This window comes from Lynx rufus, unplaced genomic scaffold (genome assembly GCF_022079265.1).
Source record: "Lynx rufus isolate CCGP_SWC_20201006 ecotype Redwood Valley unplaced genomic scaffold, mLynRuf1.p SCAF_21, whole genome shotgun sequence".
NCBI lineage: Eukaryota > Metazoa > Chordata > Mammalia > Carnivora > Felidae > Lynx > Lynx rufus.
In genome coordinates, this window is record NW_025814836.1 from 16,689,411 (window position 1) to 16,704,880 (window position 15,470).

At 48.1% G+C, this 15,470-nt stretch overlaps 1 protein-coding gene across 4 annotated transcripts in view; it reads right to left on the reverse strand.

Moving 5' to 3' along the window:
* Positions 1-3,510: 3,510 nt before the first annotated feature.
* The window catches only part of CHD2 (chromodomain helicase DNA binding protein 2), a 124,220-nt gene continuing 112,260 nt past the window's right edge, over positions 3,511-15,470 (reverse strand). For all 4 annotated transcript variants that reach the window (XM_047086609.1, XM_047086611.1, XM_047086610.1 and 1 more), the window contains 2 exons: positions 11,542-11,788; positions 3,511-7,019 (listed from right to left, as the gene is read on the reverse strand). In XM_047086609.1, the coding sequence (XP_046942565.1) occupies positions 6,686-7,019; positions 11,542-11,788 (581 nt within the window). In that variant the 3' untranslated portion in view covers positions 3,511-6,685. The remainder of the gene's footprint in view (positions 7,020-11,541; positions 11,789-15,470) is intronic.

A 15,470-nucleotide genomic window follows, 5' to 3' on the forward strand; every position in this document is an offset into this window, starting at 1 on the left:
CACCTTCACACCTTCCTGCCTCCTCACCCTTCTGCCTGCTGCACAGAGTCCCCGGCCAGGGCCTGGGCTAAGGCAGCTGGGGCCATGGAGCCAGCCCCCTGCCCCAGCGGAGCCATCCCAGACCCTGCCCCACTGAAACAGTACCACGGTGGCTGGTGAACTTCCTCTCCTTACTACCCGCTCTGGCTATCACCCTTTTAGATTCAGCTCCCTGAAGGTTTGGCTGGCGGCGGGCAGGGGGCTCCAAGAGACGGGGACGTTCCGAGTGGCCAGCAAGGGCGGGTGGTAGAGGGCTTCGGACCCGAGCCAGGGAGCTTGCGGCTAAGGTGAAGGTTACACACAGGGAGCAGCAGAGTGATGCCTGGGCCTTGCGGCTCAGGACGTCCCTCTGGCGGCCGCACGGAGGGGTGGGGGAGGAGAGGCTGGACCCGGAAGGGGCAGGAAGGAGCCTGTGTATCCCGGAACAATCGCTGGACGTGTCAGTACATTCGGGGCTGGCTGGTGGGGAGAGAGCCCCCCGTGCTGGCTGAGAGGCCTAGGCCGCCACTGGCCAGCACTGCCCCCTGCTTGTGGAGCAGGTGAGGCTGGCTTCTTCCTGCAGCCTCTCCTCTTCCCCATCCCCTGTCACGCTTCCTGCGGGGATGAGGTGGCTCCACGTCTCTGGCTCCGGCGTGGGTTCCGCAGCCAAGGGAGGCGGCCCGCCAGGGCGGAGAAACGACGGTAAGCCTCCCCAGGGGGGGTTCTGTAAATGTAGGTGTTGGCAGCGAGGCAGGCTGTTTGTGGAAATCTTCTGCCCCCTGCAGGAAGATTCTAGAACCACATTCACTCAGGACCCTCGGTCAGGGAATGAACGGGGAACTACCGCTCACTTTCCAAATACAACTCGGGCCCCAGGTCTGGTGGCATGAGGGGTCTCAGAGGAGCCTCAGGATGTTCCAAGGCCGCCCTCCGACACTGATGATGGCCACCAAGCCGTCTCCCTCACCCCCCCACAGGCTGGTATTCTCCAACAGGGAGGCTCAGAGAGCTAGAGAGTAAGCCCAAGAATGCCAGTTGGTTCAGACCCAGCTCTGCCCACTTCCTACACGCACGCCTTCCCCGCCTCCTCTGGGCTCCACTACCACCACCTGTTCCTGCTCCCATGTCCCGGCACTGAAGTGACATTTTGTCCTCTCATTGTTGGTCTAGGTGTGCCTCACCACCTCTCCGTTGAAGAGGGCGGGGCCCTCATCCTGCCTCACCCTGCATGCGTCCCTACCTTTTAGAACAGGGCCTGGCCCACAGGAGATGCTCAAGATCTTGGTCGAGGGACAAACTTTCTCTCTAGTGACTGTCCCGTCCCCATCGGACTGTGAGCTCCCTGCAGGGCCTTGCTATTGGGGTCCAGTCTCCCCCTAGAGCAAGGCCTCTTCCTGGGCCCCTCTGATGAGCTGGTCCTGGGCTGACGGCGGCTGGGGCAGAACGCTAAGCTGGGCCTGCCCAGCAAGTGCCCTCCACGGTGTCCCCATCTTCCCCCACCTCCCAGCAGGGACTGATGAACACTGTGTCCCTCTGGGCAGCTTTAAGGGTTTACAAACCTTCCCCTTTTCCACTGTGTGAGCTTCTCACGTCTAGAAGCTGCCTTCCTGGTGTGCCAATGAGGATGTGGATGCGGAGGCCATCTGCCCAGCTGCACACGGGGGGGGGGGGGGCCCACGGAGACAACACACTGACCTTCCTGCCAGCCCCTTTAGACCATTGAGGTCCCCTCTCCCCCCCCCCACCAAAGCCACCGTGGTGCACGTGATCGGCAAGGACTGAGTTTCAGCAAGGACAGCCCCCTTTGGGGTCACACACGCACACAAAATTTAGGAAGATACCGTGTGCGAACACTCCATGAGGCAGCTGGCCCCAAGAAGTAGATAACCCTGCCTGTTTCTGAGGTGAGAAGGCTGCCTGTAGGGCAGATGTGTCACGTTCCCACACAAAGCCAGATCACATGGCCACAGAACTGACCGGGAAACTCCCAGACGTCAAGCCTGGGACAGGGTGCCCCATGCACCACGAGGGCCCAGGTTTCTACGGGATGAAGAGCTTTTATTCACTCGGGCTCTGTCCCTTTCCCAAATCACCTAGCAGAACAGACAGCGGAGGCAGGTTGGGAGGCGACGGGCTGAGTGGCATTCCAGCCTCAGAATGTGACGGGCAGGGGGTTGGGGGGACGCCGACACAGCGAAGGCACAGCCTCTGGTGGCAAACCCGGTCCTGCTCCTTTAAAGAGCCACAGGTCGGCATCCGGAGTCCAGACTGGTCTGGCAAACCACGGGGCCTTGTGTTTCAGTAAGTGACCTTTCAGTCGGTGCTAATTGAGGAGGGCTTGCCTTCATGCCAGACACTTGAGGCCCCGCCAGGGAGGAGGGAGGGAGCCTTGCGCCTGCTTCTTCCAGTAAAAGGCAGGCTTCTTGGCAGCGGTCGGTGTAGAAGCCGCGTTGCTATTGTAAATCCTGAGCTGATTATTGCAGTGCTTGTTCTTAAAAGTTTCCCAAAGATGTTCCAGCCGAGCTGTGAGTTGCAACACGATTGTTGAGTTGTTTATCGGCAGGAGGAGCCCTCAACTCTTCTTTTGAGTCTTGGACTCAAGAACTCTTGTGCACCAAATATCCCAGCCTCTCCCTCCCGCACAGGACAGGCTGAGGGAGGGCCCCCACGGCCGGGTCTCCCGGGTTGAGAGTCCCAACCGGGGAGTTAACTGAGCAAACGTTATGGGTTTATTGGGTATCAAGAATAAGGAGGGTCGAGAAGACTAGGAGTTTGGTTTTGAAATCCCCCTAAGCATTAGCAAAACCCTTTGGGTCTGGCAACCTTCTCCAGCTCCTACTCAGACGGGATCTCCACCCGAGGGCTGGGCCACCCCTCCTGTCTGGGCCTCGTAGGAGCCGGGCCTGCCCCTGTGCCAAATTGCTAGAGTTAACATTCATGTCAGTGTTTCCATTATAAAATGCCTTTTTCCCTCTTCATGAATATATAACCCAACTGTTAAATCACCCTCACTGCTGTGGACTGGCAGACACTGTGTTTTCACTTCCTCTGGATGGAAGGGGAGCTACAGGACCCTGTCTGAATGACACAGGTCTTCAAAATGCACCTTCCAGGTCTCCAGGGCTCCTTCTCTGGCACAACCAACGTGGGAAAGGGTGGGCCGCTCTGCTCCACCAGGGACTGTCACTGGTCCGGGTAATCCCGGGACCACTACCCTTGGCAGTGGCCACGCAGGGAAAACCTCCGGAACCTGTGTGTGAGGGTCCTAGACCCAGCAACACACTGGTGCTGGTAGGAAGAACACTGCGACTTCAAAAGGCTCCATTTCACAAGCTGTCGAACAGGCCAAATGACCCGGCAGCCAGGGGAAGGGAGCTGGACGCGTATCTGGTCACGTTTCACGCCGATGCAACGCAATGCAACGTGTCCGCCCAATTCTAAAAATCCTTAGTAACACTGTTTAATATACAAGAATCAAAAGTACAGCAGTTGTACAATGTAGGAAAATTTAATACATACTATATAAACAACATTATTTACATCAGAAATCACTAGGACAGTGGCATTTTTCACAAATATAAATTAATTACTGTTTAGTCAACAGGTTTGAAAAGTCCACAATTTTACAATAAAGAAAAACCATCTGTCCCCAAACGAGTGGGGTCAGATGGACTAAAGCAGCCTGGACCCTTGGCCTGGCTCTCTCCGCCTGACACTGCGGCCCTCAGACGAGCCCGGAAGACCACCAGTGCTGGGCCCCGGGCCACCATTCCTGCTGACGAGTGGATTTTGGTCTGTAGGATTCCAGTGTCCCCATGTGAATTCGTAACCGAATCGCGTGTGCACCACACATCCTGATATAGCTCTCAGCCATCAGGCTAGAGTGCCTGCAGCACGATGCGAGAAGTGTTCTGGCTTCCCGTGAAAGGGCCAACGCAAGGACTAGGAGAGGGGGACCAGGGGCCGTAAGATGGGGCTCTGCAGAGGGCCTGGCGGCTTCTCTCCAGCATCTCCGAAAGACCGCAGTGATGCCTGGGGCTCTCACTGCACCCCTTCCCAGGGCTGTGGGATACCATGCTAACCCTTGTTCCACACTCAGACTTCAGGTGATGCCAACTCCCCTCTTCCTCAACCCCTGCAGTCTCCACCCAATTACTGAATCTTTCAAAGCTAGGCTCTGTGATATCACCCTCACAGGTTCCTGGGGTACTTTATCCTATCCACAAGGGAGAGAATTCCTATCTGTGCAAATCTGTTTTTGATAAAAGCATACAATATTCATACTGATTTAGGTCAGTGAGGAAATGCCTCCTTTTTCCTGACTCTTTAAACATACCTCAACACCTACAATAGATGCTTTTATGGGGATACTGTAATTTTATAATCAATTTAACACTGATCTGGCTAATATTGCCTTTTGCTACATCATATGGCACAGTAAGTCCTGAATGTAAACAAAAGGAAGTTCCTTTTTCTTCATGATGAGACATCTTTGGGAATAACTCACATCTCCTATCAACTTCAGAGGAAAAAAAACCCCTGATGAGTATTGAAACACAGGGCCTCCAGTGACTTTCCTGGCTTCCCAGGGGGCACAGCCTGACTTCCCTCCCACAGGGGAAGACACCCTGGGGCTCATCCCTCCCTCCCTTCCTCCCACCACAGGAAGGGACAAGCCAACCTAGCCCTCCTCTTTGGCCTGGGCAAGAAAGACATAGGGTAGTGTCAGCAAGAAGTTAAGCTGGTGGAGGCCACAGCAGACACCCTCTTCTCTCCCAAGCAGTCACAGCATGTGCCCAGTGGAGTGGCTGTGGCCAGAGGCTCCCAGGCATTCTTTGGGCCGTGGTCCAGGGCATGTTCACCGGATACGAGCCCACGGTGAACAATCCCAGTCCCGAGAGGAGATAAATAAGGAAGGGGCAGACCTACTAAGCTCCCAACATAAGCTGTGAGGACCCAGACTCTCATGTGGAACTCACGCCCGGCCAGCCCCACGAGGCTGCGTGCGATGACCCACCAAAGCCACATCTGCTTCCCTAGGGCGAGCTGACTTGGGAATTTCTCAGTAAAGGCAATAATGGTGCTGCCCAGGTTACCAGCAAGTAAGTGATAACAGTTTTATGAAGTCCTCACAGGTCAGTTCAGGGAGTTTAACCCTGTGCACACCCAATGGAAAGGTGGTCACCAGCTCTGAGCCTGGACGCATATAGGCACAGTGTAGGTTCAAGTCAGTTATTCCACCTAGAAAGGCCTTTGGGCAGTCAAACAATACTGGCAAGCTATATTTAAAGGGAATAAAATGGAAGGCCCAGTATCCGTAAAATGTAAAATGAAAGGAGCCTGATTAATTGGTACAACTGACTCGCCTTCCCACTTCTGACTCTGTTCAACCCGAGTAGGACTCTTACTGTCTGCAGCTCAGTCCCCTGTCTTTGGAGGCTTCCTATTTTGGAAAAACTTTACCTTAGGTGTACGCCTTATTTGATCTCATTCTAAAAACAATGGAGTTCAATTCTAACGATCTCCGACTGGGAGTGGGAGCCTGTTCCCAACAGGGACCCAGACTTCATCTGTCCACCCGCCCTGTGGGTCAGGAGTTGCATGTTCTGTGCAGTCTACTTCTTCAAGCTGTGAGAAGGGAACTGAAGTAACGAGCGTGGCTGCAAACGCTGACCTGGCGCAACACTGAAGCCCCGCCCCCCCACCTCCCCCGGGAAGCATGCCTGCCACCCACACCCCTGCCTGGGTGCGCGCTTGCAGCAAGCTTCCCCTCCTCTCCAGGCCCTGCCCTCAGACTGCTCATCCCAGGAATCAGAACCCCACCGGGGATTCCGGGTCCCTGGCCACACCGCCCCTCTAGCCCCTCTCTCACCCCACTCCCAGCCAAGGAAGACCCACGCCAGCTCCAACGCTGCCGAAAACTCACAGTACGCACAAGTCAGCCAGATGGGCCCGACTCTCCCCTGGACCAGGGCAAAGGAGACCCACTCAGAAGACCGAACCTCTGAAATGTCCAGATAGTGTGGGAAAGGTTAGTGTTGTAGGGAAGGGGCCACTGTGGAAGCTGCTCCCCACCAGCCCCTGCACCAAAGGCATCACAAGGAGGCCCAAGTGTATGGTTCTCCCAAGAACACATGTGAGGAGTGTACCTGCTCCCCTTCAAGTCTTACTAGGCGACACCCACGCCCCGCCCCGTCAGCAGCATCCGTCACATCACAGTGAAGCAGATCACGCGCGGCCCAGCAGGTCCCGTCAACCTTCACACACACGCTCCTTCCCAGCCCACTGCACATGGGCCCAGAGCACACGGACCCAGCAACAAAATCCTCGTGACTCTGAGATCCCTTCTTCCTTCACTGGGGAAACACAGCCCACGAAGCTGGGACGCAAAAGTCACGTCTTCCTCCTAGCACTCCTCGCAGTGGGAGGCCAGGACCAGGCTGGAATGGGAGGGGGTGTCAAAGTGCAGGAGTGGCGACCCAAACCCAAGCTGGACCAAGTGAAAGGCCCCCCGCTCCTTGAGGTGCTCCTTCCACCGGCGAGCTGACAGCAGCAGCATGTCCAGAAACTCCACTCACTGGTCTAGATAACTGGCTCCTACTGGATCAGACCAAAAATATCCAGGTGCTTAATGACTCTTGCTCTCCCCTTCATTCCCAGCTGTCCTTTATGTTTTCCGAACATTCCAGTTATAATCTGGGTTGTTTTTCTGTTCTAGTGATCTCTCCAAAGGAGACCTGTGATCCAGGGGTGACTTGGAATCGTGGGGGGATTTCTGAGAAGGGGGCGAGCGAGGGTCTGAGACGGCGGGGTGCAGGGGGGGCAGGGGTTGTTTATACTCCCCCAGTTTGTCTGTGTGGAAAGAGCGGTAATGGTCCGAGGGTCCCTGGCCATGGTAGCCCACAGGGGGGCGGTGATCAGACATTCGTCGGAAATCCTGCTGGTGGTAATTTTGAGGCCGAAATTCATCGGCTCTCCTCCGCTTGGAGTCATGATGGTGCCTGAAACAGAGACACAAGGCTTAGGTGACAGCTCAAGCCCGCCCCCTCCTCCTCGCCCACCTGGCTCACCCTCACGTGCTCATACCCAAGGACCCTTCCAAAGGACTCAGAGTTCACAAATGTTCACATTACTAGGAATCAAAAACAAACAAACAAAAAAACAAAAGTAATAACAAAGGGCTATTTTATACTTATTGGCCAATCCTACCCTACAAAATGACATACACCTCAAGTTTGCAATGAAACAAGGACACCCTTGAATCACTGGAGGTTCTGTAAAGATGCACTCCCTTCAGGAAAACTGGCCAGACCTACAAACATTTTCATATTCTTTGACCTGGCCTGAGGGGAAAAAGAGCCACAGAAATTATTCGAGAAGTTATTAGTAACAGCAAAAGCCACAATCAACCCAAACATTCAACAATAAATGAAGAGTTAAATAAAGTATTTAATAAATTGACTCCATGTAAAGAATAGTAAAATTTTTACTTAGCACCACAGTAAACTGCTTGTTATCTTATTAAAAGAAAATTGGTACAAGTCAACAACAAAAAGACAACCCAATTCAAAAATGGGGAAAGGACTGAAACAAACATTTCTCCAAAGATCTACAAATGGCCGCTAAGCACATGAAAAGACGCTCAACATCTTTAAAGAATACTAATCATCAGGGAAATGCAAATCAAACCACAAGGAGCTACTTACCTGATTCACACCCACTAGGATGGTCATGTTGAACGAACACACACACACACACACACACACACACACACACATAGAAAGTAAGTGTTGGCAAAGATGTGGGAAAACTGCAACTCTCATACGATGCTAGTAGGAATGTAAAATGTTTCAGCCACTGTGGAAAACAGGTGGTTTCTAAGAAGCCAAATGTAGAATTCCCATACAACTAACAATTACCTCTTAGGTATAGACCCAAAAGAACTGAAAACAGGTATTCCAACAAATAATTTTGCGCTCATGTTCATAGCAGCACTATGTACAATGGCCAAAGGTGGAAACAATTCAAATGTCCATCAATGAGTGGATGAACAAACTGTGGTATATATATATACAATGGAATATTACTCAGCCACAAAAAGAAATGAAGTACTACAATGCAAGCTACAGTGTGGATGAGACTCAAGCATTATGCTAAGTGTCCAAAGAAGCCAGTCACAAAAGGCCACATCTTGCTTGATTTCATTTATACAAAATATCCAAGACAAGTAAATCCATAAAAACAAAATACAGATTGCTGATTATCTGGAGCTGCAGAGATAGAATGGAGTGACTGCTTAAGGGTCATGGGGTTTTCTTCAGGACAATGAAAGCATCTGGAACTTAACACCAGCGGTGGTTGCACAACACTGTGGATGTATTAAAGGTCACTGAATTGTTTGCTTTAAAACAGTTCATTCAGTTTATGTGAATTTCCCCTCATTAAACAAGAGAGAGAGAGCTGGTGACTTCAACTTCCAGTCAAGGTGGAATACGGGGAACTAGACTCACCCTCCTACCTGAAACAAGCAGAAAGGGACAAAAAATGGTTTTAAAGATACCAGATGTCCATTAACAAAGAACAGCGATTCCCTGAGGGATGGAAAACTAGTGAGATGAGGCTTGTAACAACCCCACTCATTGCCCTGAGACAGTTTCCAGGCCTCAGCACAGGGAAGGGGAGACGTCCTCAGTTGAGAGGCAGGGGGCAGAACCAAGACAGCTGGAACTCACAGGATGGAATGCAAAAGAGAATTCTGCACACAGAAAGAAGTTCAAACACCTGCAAAGGGTTCCCCTTGGGTATTCAATTGAGCACTAGAAAGTGTGTACATGTGAAGAAACTATCCAAGGCCAGGAAAAGAACCACCCAGAAGATTAGAGGTACAAGGGCCCTGTTCTCACCAGCCACACCAAAAAGCCTCAAGCTTCAAGGGACATCAGTGGAGTACAACAAAGTGTTCTTACCCTAGTGAGGGGGAACAATTAGACTGCCAGAGCATTGTTCTCATTCTGACAAATCTTAACAGCAAGAGCTGAAAGAATCAAACTGCCTCTAGATAACCTATTTCTCAGAACAGAGTTCCAGAATATTTATAGGAATACAAAATATCCAGCACTCAGTGAGGCATCTAATCAAAAATTACTAGGCATGGAAAAAAGAGGAAGGACCATAATGAGGAGATAAGTTAATCAGCTGCAACTAATCCAAATGGTAGAATCAGACAACAATGATATAAAAACTATTTTTTTTTATATTTAAAAGGAGAACTATCATCTTTGAGAGCTGCTGCTTTTACTTTCATTTTATTTATTTGTTTTAGAGAGAGTGGGGGGGGAGGAGCAGAAAGAGAAAGAAGTTTGTTTTTTTAATTTTTTTAATGTTTATTTATTTTTGAGAGACAGAGAGTGAGCGGCAGATGGGCAGAGAGAGAGGGAAACACAGAATCCGAAGCAGGCTCCAGGCTCCGAGCTATCAGCACAGAGCCCCTGACACAGCGCTGGAACCCACGAACTGCAAGATCATGACCTGAGCCAAAGTCAGATGCTCAACCAACTGAGCCACCCAGGCACCCCTAGAGAGAATCTTAATCTTAAGCAGGCTCTACACAGAGCATGGAGCCCGACAAGGGGATTGATCCCACGACCCTGGGATCATGACCTGAGCTGAATCAAGAGTCGGACACGCAACCAAGTCGCCCAGGTGCCCTAAAAACTATTTTTAAACTGTATTCCAGATTTCAAAAGGTTAGAAAGATTTAAGTTAAAAAAAAAAAAAAAAAAGCTCAAATACAACTTCTAGAAATACAACTATAATGTATGAAATGCAAAATATATTGTATGGGGCTCAAGGCAGGTTAGACATTGAAAAAGAAAATCTTGGTGAACTTGTAGACACAGCCAACAGAAACTCTCCGGCTGAGACAGAAAGAAAACAAAATTAAAAAAAAATAAGCAGAGCATTAGTGAGCTGTGACAGCAATCAATGCAAACAGCTTAATACAGGTTTAAGTGGGATCTCCACAGGAGATGAGGGAGGTAGGACAGGAAAAACACTGATGAAATAATGGTTAAAAAAAAAAAAAAATCTTCCTAATTTGATAGGAAAGACAAACCCACAAATCCAAGTTCAACACTTCCCAAGCAAAACAAACATGAGGAAAAATACAGCAGGATGCAGCACTACAACCAAATGGCTAAAAACCAGTAATGAAGGAAAAAAGACATGTTTTATAAAGATGACAGATTTTCCATCAGAAACAGAGCAAGCAGACAGAAGAGGAACATCTTTAAAGTACGGAAAGTGTTAACCTGGGAATTTATACCCAGCAAAGTATCTTTCACAAATGAAGGCAAACTAAAGACTCTCTCAGACATACAAATGCTGAAAGGATTTATCCCCAGCAGACCCATACTAAAATAAAAGTCCTTTGGGCAGAAAAAGAGTGATGCTGAATAGAAATATAGATCTACACAAAGAAATGTAGGGCAAATGCCCACTGGGGCCACACAAGATGATACAGAAGGGTGGGGGCAAAGGGGTTCAGTTGAAACCTCCTCTAAAGGAGACAGCTGCTACTTGGCTATGTAATGTGTTACCAGATCCTCCAAAAAGGGAGATGCTGAATATGAAATTTTCCAAATTTAAATTCAAGTCCAAGCAAAGCATGTCGTTAGCCTAAGAAAAGCCAAAGTTTCTGTGAGGTTAAAATATAGTCAAGTCCTATTCTAGGAAGAATACAGAAAACTTAAGCCCTTCCTATATACTTGGTAACTCTCCCAAGTTACAATCTTGGCTCATTAATGGTGGTGTATAGTTGTAGACAGGGTAAAACTTCACAAGTCTTTCGCCCCTAAACTGTGGACTGGTGGCAGGCAAGGTCCACAGGCTGGGACCCATCTCAGGATCCCTGCTACCCAGTGTATCTGAGAGCCTCACATCAAGCTCAATAATTTTGGTCGTGGACTCTAATGTTTCAAGGCTACCACTTTCCTACATTTCCACAGAAGACACAAAACTCTTTTCCTGTACAAGTAGAAGGATAAAACTCCAAATGGCTCCCTATATGACCCAGAGAACACAACTTAAGACCTATAATCTGGCATTCAAGGCCTTCTTACTATCCAATGTGTCCATCTTCTGGACTTCCCTCTCCGGATGCTCACCCTTGGCCTCGGCCTGTGATACCCATTCCCTTTCTGTTTAGCAGACTCTTCAAGGCCCAAATCAACAATCAGCAACTTCTTCTCTGCCTCAGTCCTCAGGAAAAACTCAAAACCTCTACTTTCAATCATCCACTTAGCACACCATATCAGCTGTCTACACCGTGATTCCTCCCCAACACCCTGAGGATGTCCTGATGGCAAAAACATTGGTTCAGACTAGGGACCATGACTGGCACAGGATGAAATGTTCAGTGAACATTTAATAAGTACATTAATGTGTATGTCACTTTATCTCTTCCCCTTAACCAGTGAGACTCCTGGCAGAGGTCGGCCTGGTGTCTCGGGACCTTCTGCCTACCTGTCATAATAATCTCTGTGTCCCCTGTGGTCTCGGTCGCTACTGTACTGGTCATAAGGTCTTTTTCTGGACAGATTGTTGGGTCTGTAGCTCCCAGAGCGGTGGGCGTCCATGTGTCGCCGGTCCCCATAATGGTGGTCCTTGTACCAGTGCTGCTCATACTGGTGGTGCCGGTCACTACCCCACGGAGGATTGCTGTTGCCACCACCATAGTTGAACTTTCTTTCCCTCTGCCAGTCTCCTCGATCTGCAGGAAAAGAAAGAACAGTTTCATGACTTCAAAAAATGGCTGAATTTCACATCCACTGAAGTTTAAACTCAAAGGCTGACACGTTATATAAATAGACATTAAATTTCCTCCTTCCTAGCCTTTTTGCTGCTGGTAAACATACCAGTAATGAGTCCCAACCTTCTCTCCCTCAACTTTTAAGGCAAAAGAAAACTCACTGCTTTTCTCCTTATGAAATCATAAAAATTACTGCTTTTTCTTTTCCATGCCTCTTTACCCTGCAATCTGGGGCAGACCCTTAAAATCAGATTTCACTCAAAAAAAACCCAGAAACAAAAAACAAAAAAAACCCTAAACATTAATTCAGAAAACACAACTGCTGAGTTTCATAGCCATTAAAGTGGTATCTTCTGTTTACACATCTCAACTTTATTTACCCACTGCTACAGATAACATGGTCAGCCAGTGCCTGGTCTCTGAAAATATTTCCAGGCTACTCATACTGATTCTACTACTACTCTTTCCCAGCCCACATCAAGGAGATAAACCTCCTCCTATAAAAAGTGAATCCTCTAACGTTGGATTTGGATCAATACACTAACTCTCAAAGGTAGGGCCAAACTGATATCTGTTTCAGCTTCTATAGCCTCCCTTTTCCTTCAGAAGAATCACACTTATTTTAATCAGAAAGGCAGTAAACACATAAAAGTCCAGGAATGGAGGCTATAGTGGGTTTAAGTGTGACCCCCAAAATGTATGTCCACTCAGAATCTGTAAGTGACTTTACTGGGAAACTGGGTCTTTGCATATGTAATTAAGGATTTTGAGATGAGATCATCTCAGATTTAGGTTGGGCCCTAAATCCAATGACAGATATTCTTCTAAGAGAAAGGCAGAGGGAGGTCTGAGACAAGGAGACACTAGAGATGGAGGCAGAGACAGGAAGAACGCAACCAGAAGTCAAGTAGCAACAAGGGTTGCTGGTGGCCACTACAAGCCAGGAGAGAGGCAGGGACCAGATCCTCCCCCACATCTCCCAGAGAGAGACAACCCGACCGACACTCAGTGCAGACTTCTGGCCTCCAAAAGTGTATAAAAATACATTTCCCAGTTTGTGGCGCCTTAGGAAACTGGGACACAGGCTTACCCAGAAGAACTACGTGGCCTCATGGGAAATTCGTCTTCTATCTACAACTATATTAACATCTAAAATAAGCCACCAAGTAGATACCCCTCTACTCATGCTGCCGGTCTTCTAAATACTTTTCTACAGAGCCAAAGAATAATGAAGGAACCTGACAGCTTAGGAACTGATAACACACTCAGCCAGTGGCTTAAATTCCCTGCTGCTCTGGTTGTGGATCAGGCCAGAGGACCAAGAAGTAAAAAAACTTTAACTATTCAACCTAATAACTTAACAGACAACAACAAAAAGAGACACCTTCACAACATGAAAACCAATCACTTGGCGATGGCTTCAAATGGAAAGTAGTATTTCAAATGGGGTGTCAGTGTCTGCGGTATCATGGAGAGGCTTACAAATCAAGCCAACTCATTTATTTCCAGAGGAACTGAACAGTGCTTTTCTTTCTTCTTGAACCCATCATGAGGTAGGTCGCTGTTAGGAAGTACTGAGCTATTTAGTAGATGGGTGAAGAATCCAAGACTTAAATAAAAGACTACAGTGATATAAGAAGAGTTCTTTCAAAGGATCAGAATACAAAATCAGTTGACATCACACGAATAACACAAAACCAGTCTGATCCCAGGAAGAAGTCAATACAGATAATACAATCAGATCTACGAACATGGATATATCTCGCTCGCTCTCCCTCTCACTCTCCCTCTCTCTCTCTTCCTCTCGAGAGGAATTACTCTTGTAGAGTAATTACCTTTTGTCCCCCTGCATCAAATGGGGATCAATTAACTCAGAACTACTTAGATTTGTAACATTAGGAGACCTGGCACTTGTGCTTCCAGGCAATTCAGGGTAGCTTACAGCAGAATTACGCTCCGCCAAGGACAGTAAGAAAGGCCAGATAAACAAAAATTACCTGTTTGAGGACATCAAAGAGTAGACAGGGCATTCAGGACTAGACTAGAAGGCATTAAGACTGAAGAGCAGAAAACCTTAGAGAGGTAAGGTGACCGCTGTAGTCATTGGGGAGGCCTGTGATTCTGAGCAGAGGCAAGGAGCTGAACATCTGAGCTTTTACCAGCACAAGCTGAGCCTTCGGTGGTCTTTCTAGGCTAGACGGACATGGCAGACTTGAAGGGCTCAAACACACATCCAGTCTTAAGATAAGTGCTGAATCTGCAGGGAGCAGAGGCTGAAGACCTAAGCCTCAGAAGAGCAGAGCAGTCCAGGTAGTCTCATGGTGCTGAGAAAACCAAGATTCGAGTCTAGGGCCTGCAGAAGATGAGGGGCAGAAAATGCTCCAGGCCCTCTGCTGAGCACTCTGAAGAGCTAAGCCCCAGGAACAGGGGAGCCCAGAGGCAGACTAGACGACTAGACCAGAATGATCGCCTTACACTCCATGTGCCCTTGGGGAGGAAAGAATGAATCCTCTCTAGGAAAGCAGAACCACCTGAAGCTTCCATAATTTTTTTTTCAAGTAGGCTCCACACCCTGCATGGAGCCTGGCATGGTGCTTGAACTTACGACGCTGAGATGAGACCTGAACCGAGATCAAGAATTGGATGCTTGACTGACTGAGCCACCCAGGTGCTCCTGGAGCTTCCACAATTTTTAAAACATAGGTTCCCCCACTTAATCAAAAATAACTAGGCATGCCAAAGACAGAACTATATGGATGAAAACCAAGAAAAATAAAACACACAACAGAAAATGATTCACAAGAATTGAGATACTGGACTTAGCAAAGATTTTTAAATAACTGTTAATTCGTATGCTCAAAAACAGAGGAAAAGATGAAGAAAATCAAGTTTTCTAAAAGCTTGAGAATTTTACCAGAAGAATGAAGAAAATCAAGTTTTCTAAAAGCTTGAGAATTTTACCGGAAGAATGAAATGTATTTTTCAAAAGAAATCAAATGGAAATCCTAAAACTGAAGTTTAGAAAGAAATGTACACTTCATTAAGATTATTATGGAATAGGGGCGCCTGGGTGGCGCAGTCGGTTAAGCGTCCGACTTCAGCCAGGTCACGATCTCGCGGCCCGTGAGTTCGAGCCCCGCGTCGGGCTCTGGGCTGATGGCTCAGAGCCTGGAGCCTGTTTCCGGTTCTGTGTCTCCCTCTCTCTCTCTGCCCCTCCCCCGTTCATGCTCTGTCTCTCTCTGTCCCAAAAATAAATAAACGTTGAAAAAAAAAAATTTTAAAAGATTATTATGGAATATTTGATTCTTTGCAAAATCCTATACTAGGACTTCTATGTATGCTATATACAGTGTGTGTTTTCACAACTTTCTCGATACTAATTCAAACACAGTATTGTTCTGAATAAGCATTCAAAACAGTATTCAAACATACACTACAGAAAACGTTTGATGGTTCCTCAAAAAATTAAATTAGAATTACCACATAACCCAGCAATTCCCCTACTAGGTATATACCCAAAAGAACTGAAAATAGGTACTCAAAAGTAACTTACACACAGATTTTCACAGCAGTACTATTCACAATAGCCAAAAAGTAGAAACAACCCCAACAGATGAATGGATAACAGACTGTGGTGTGTACC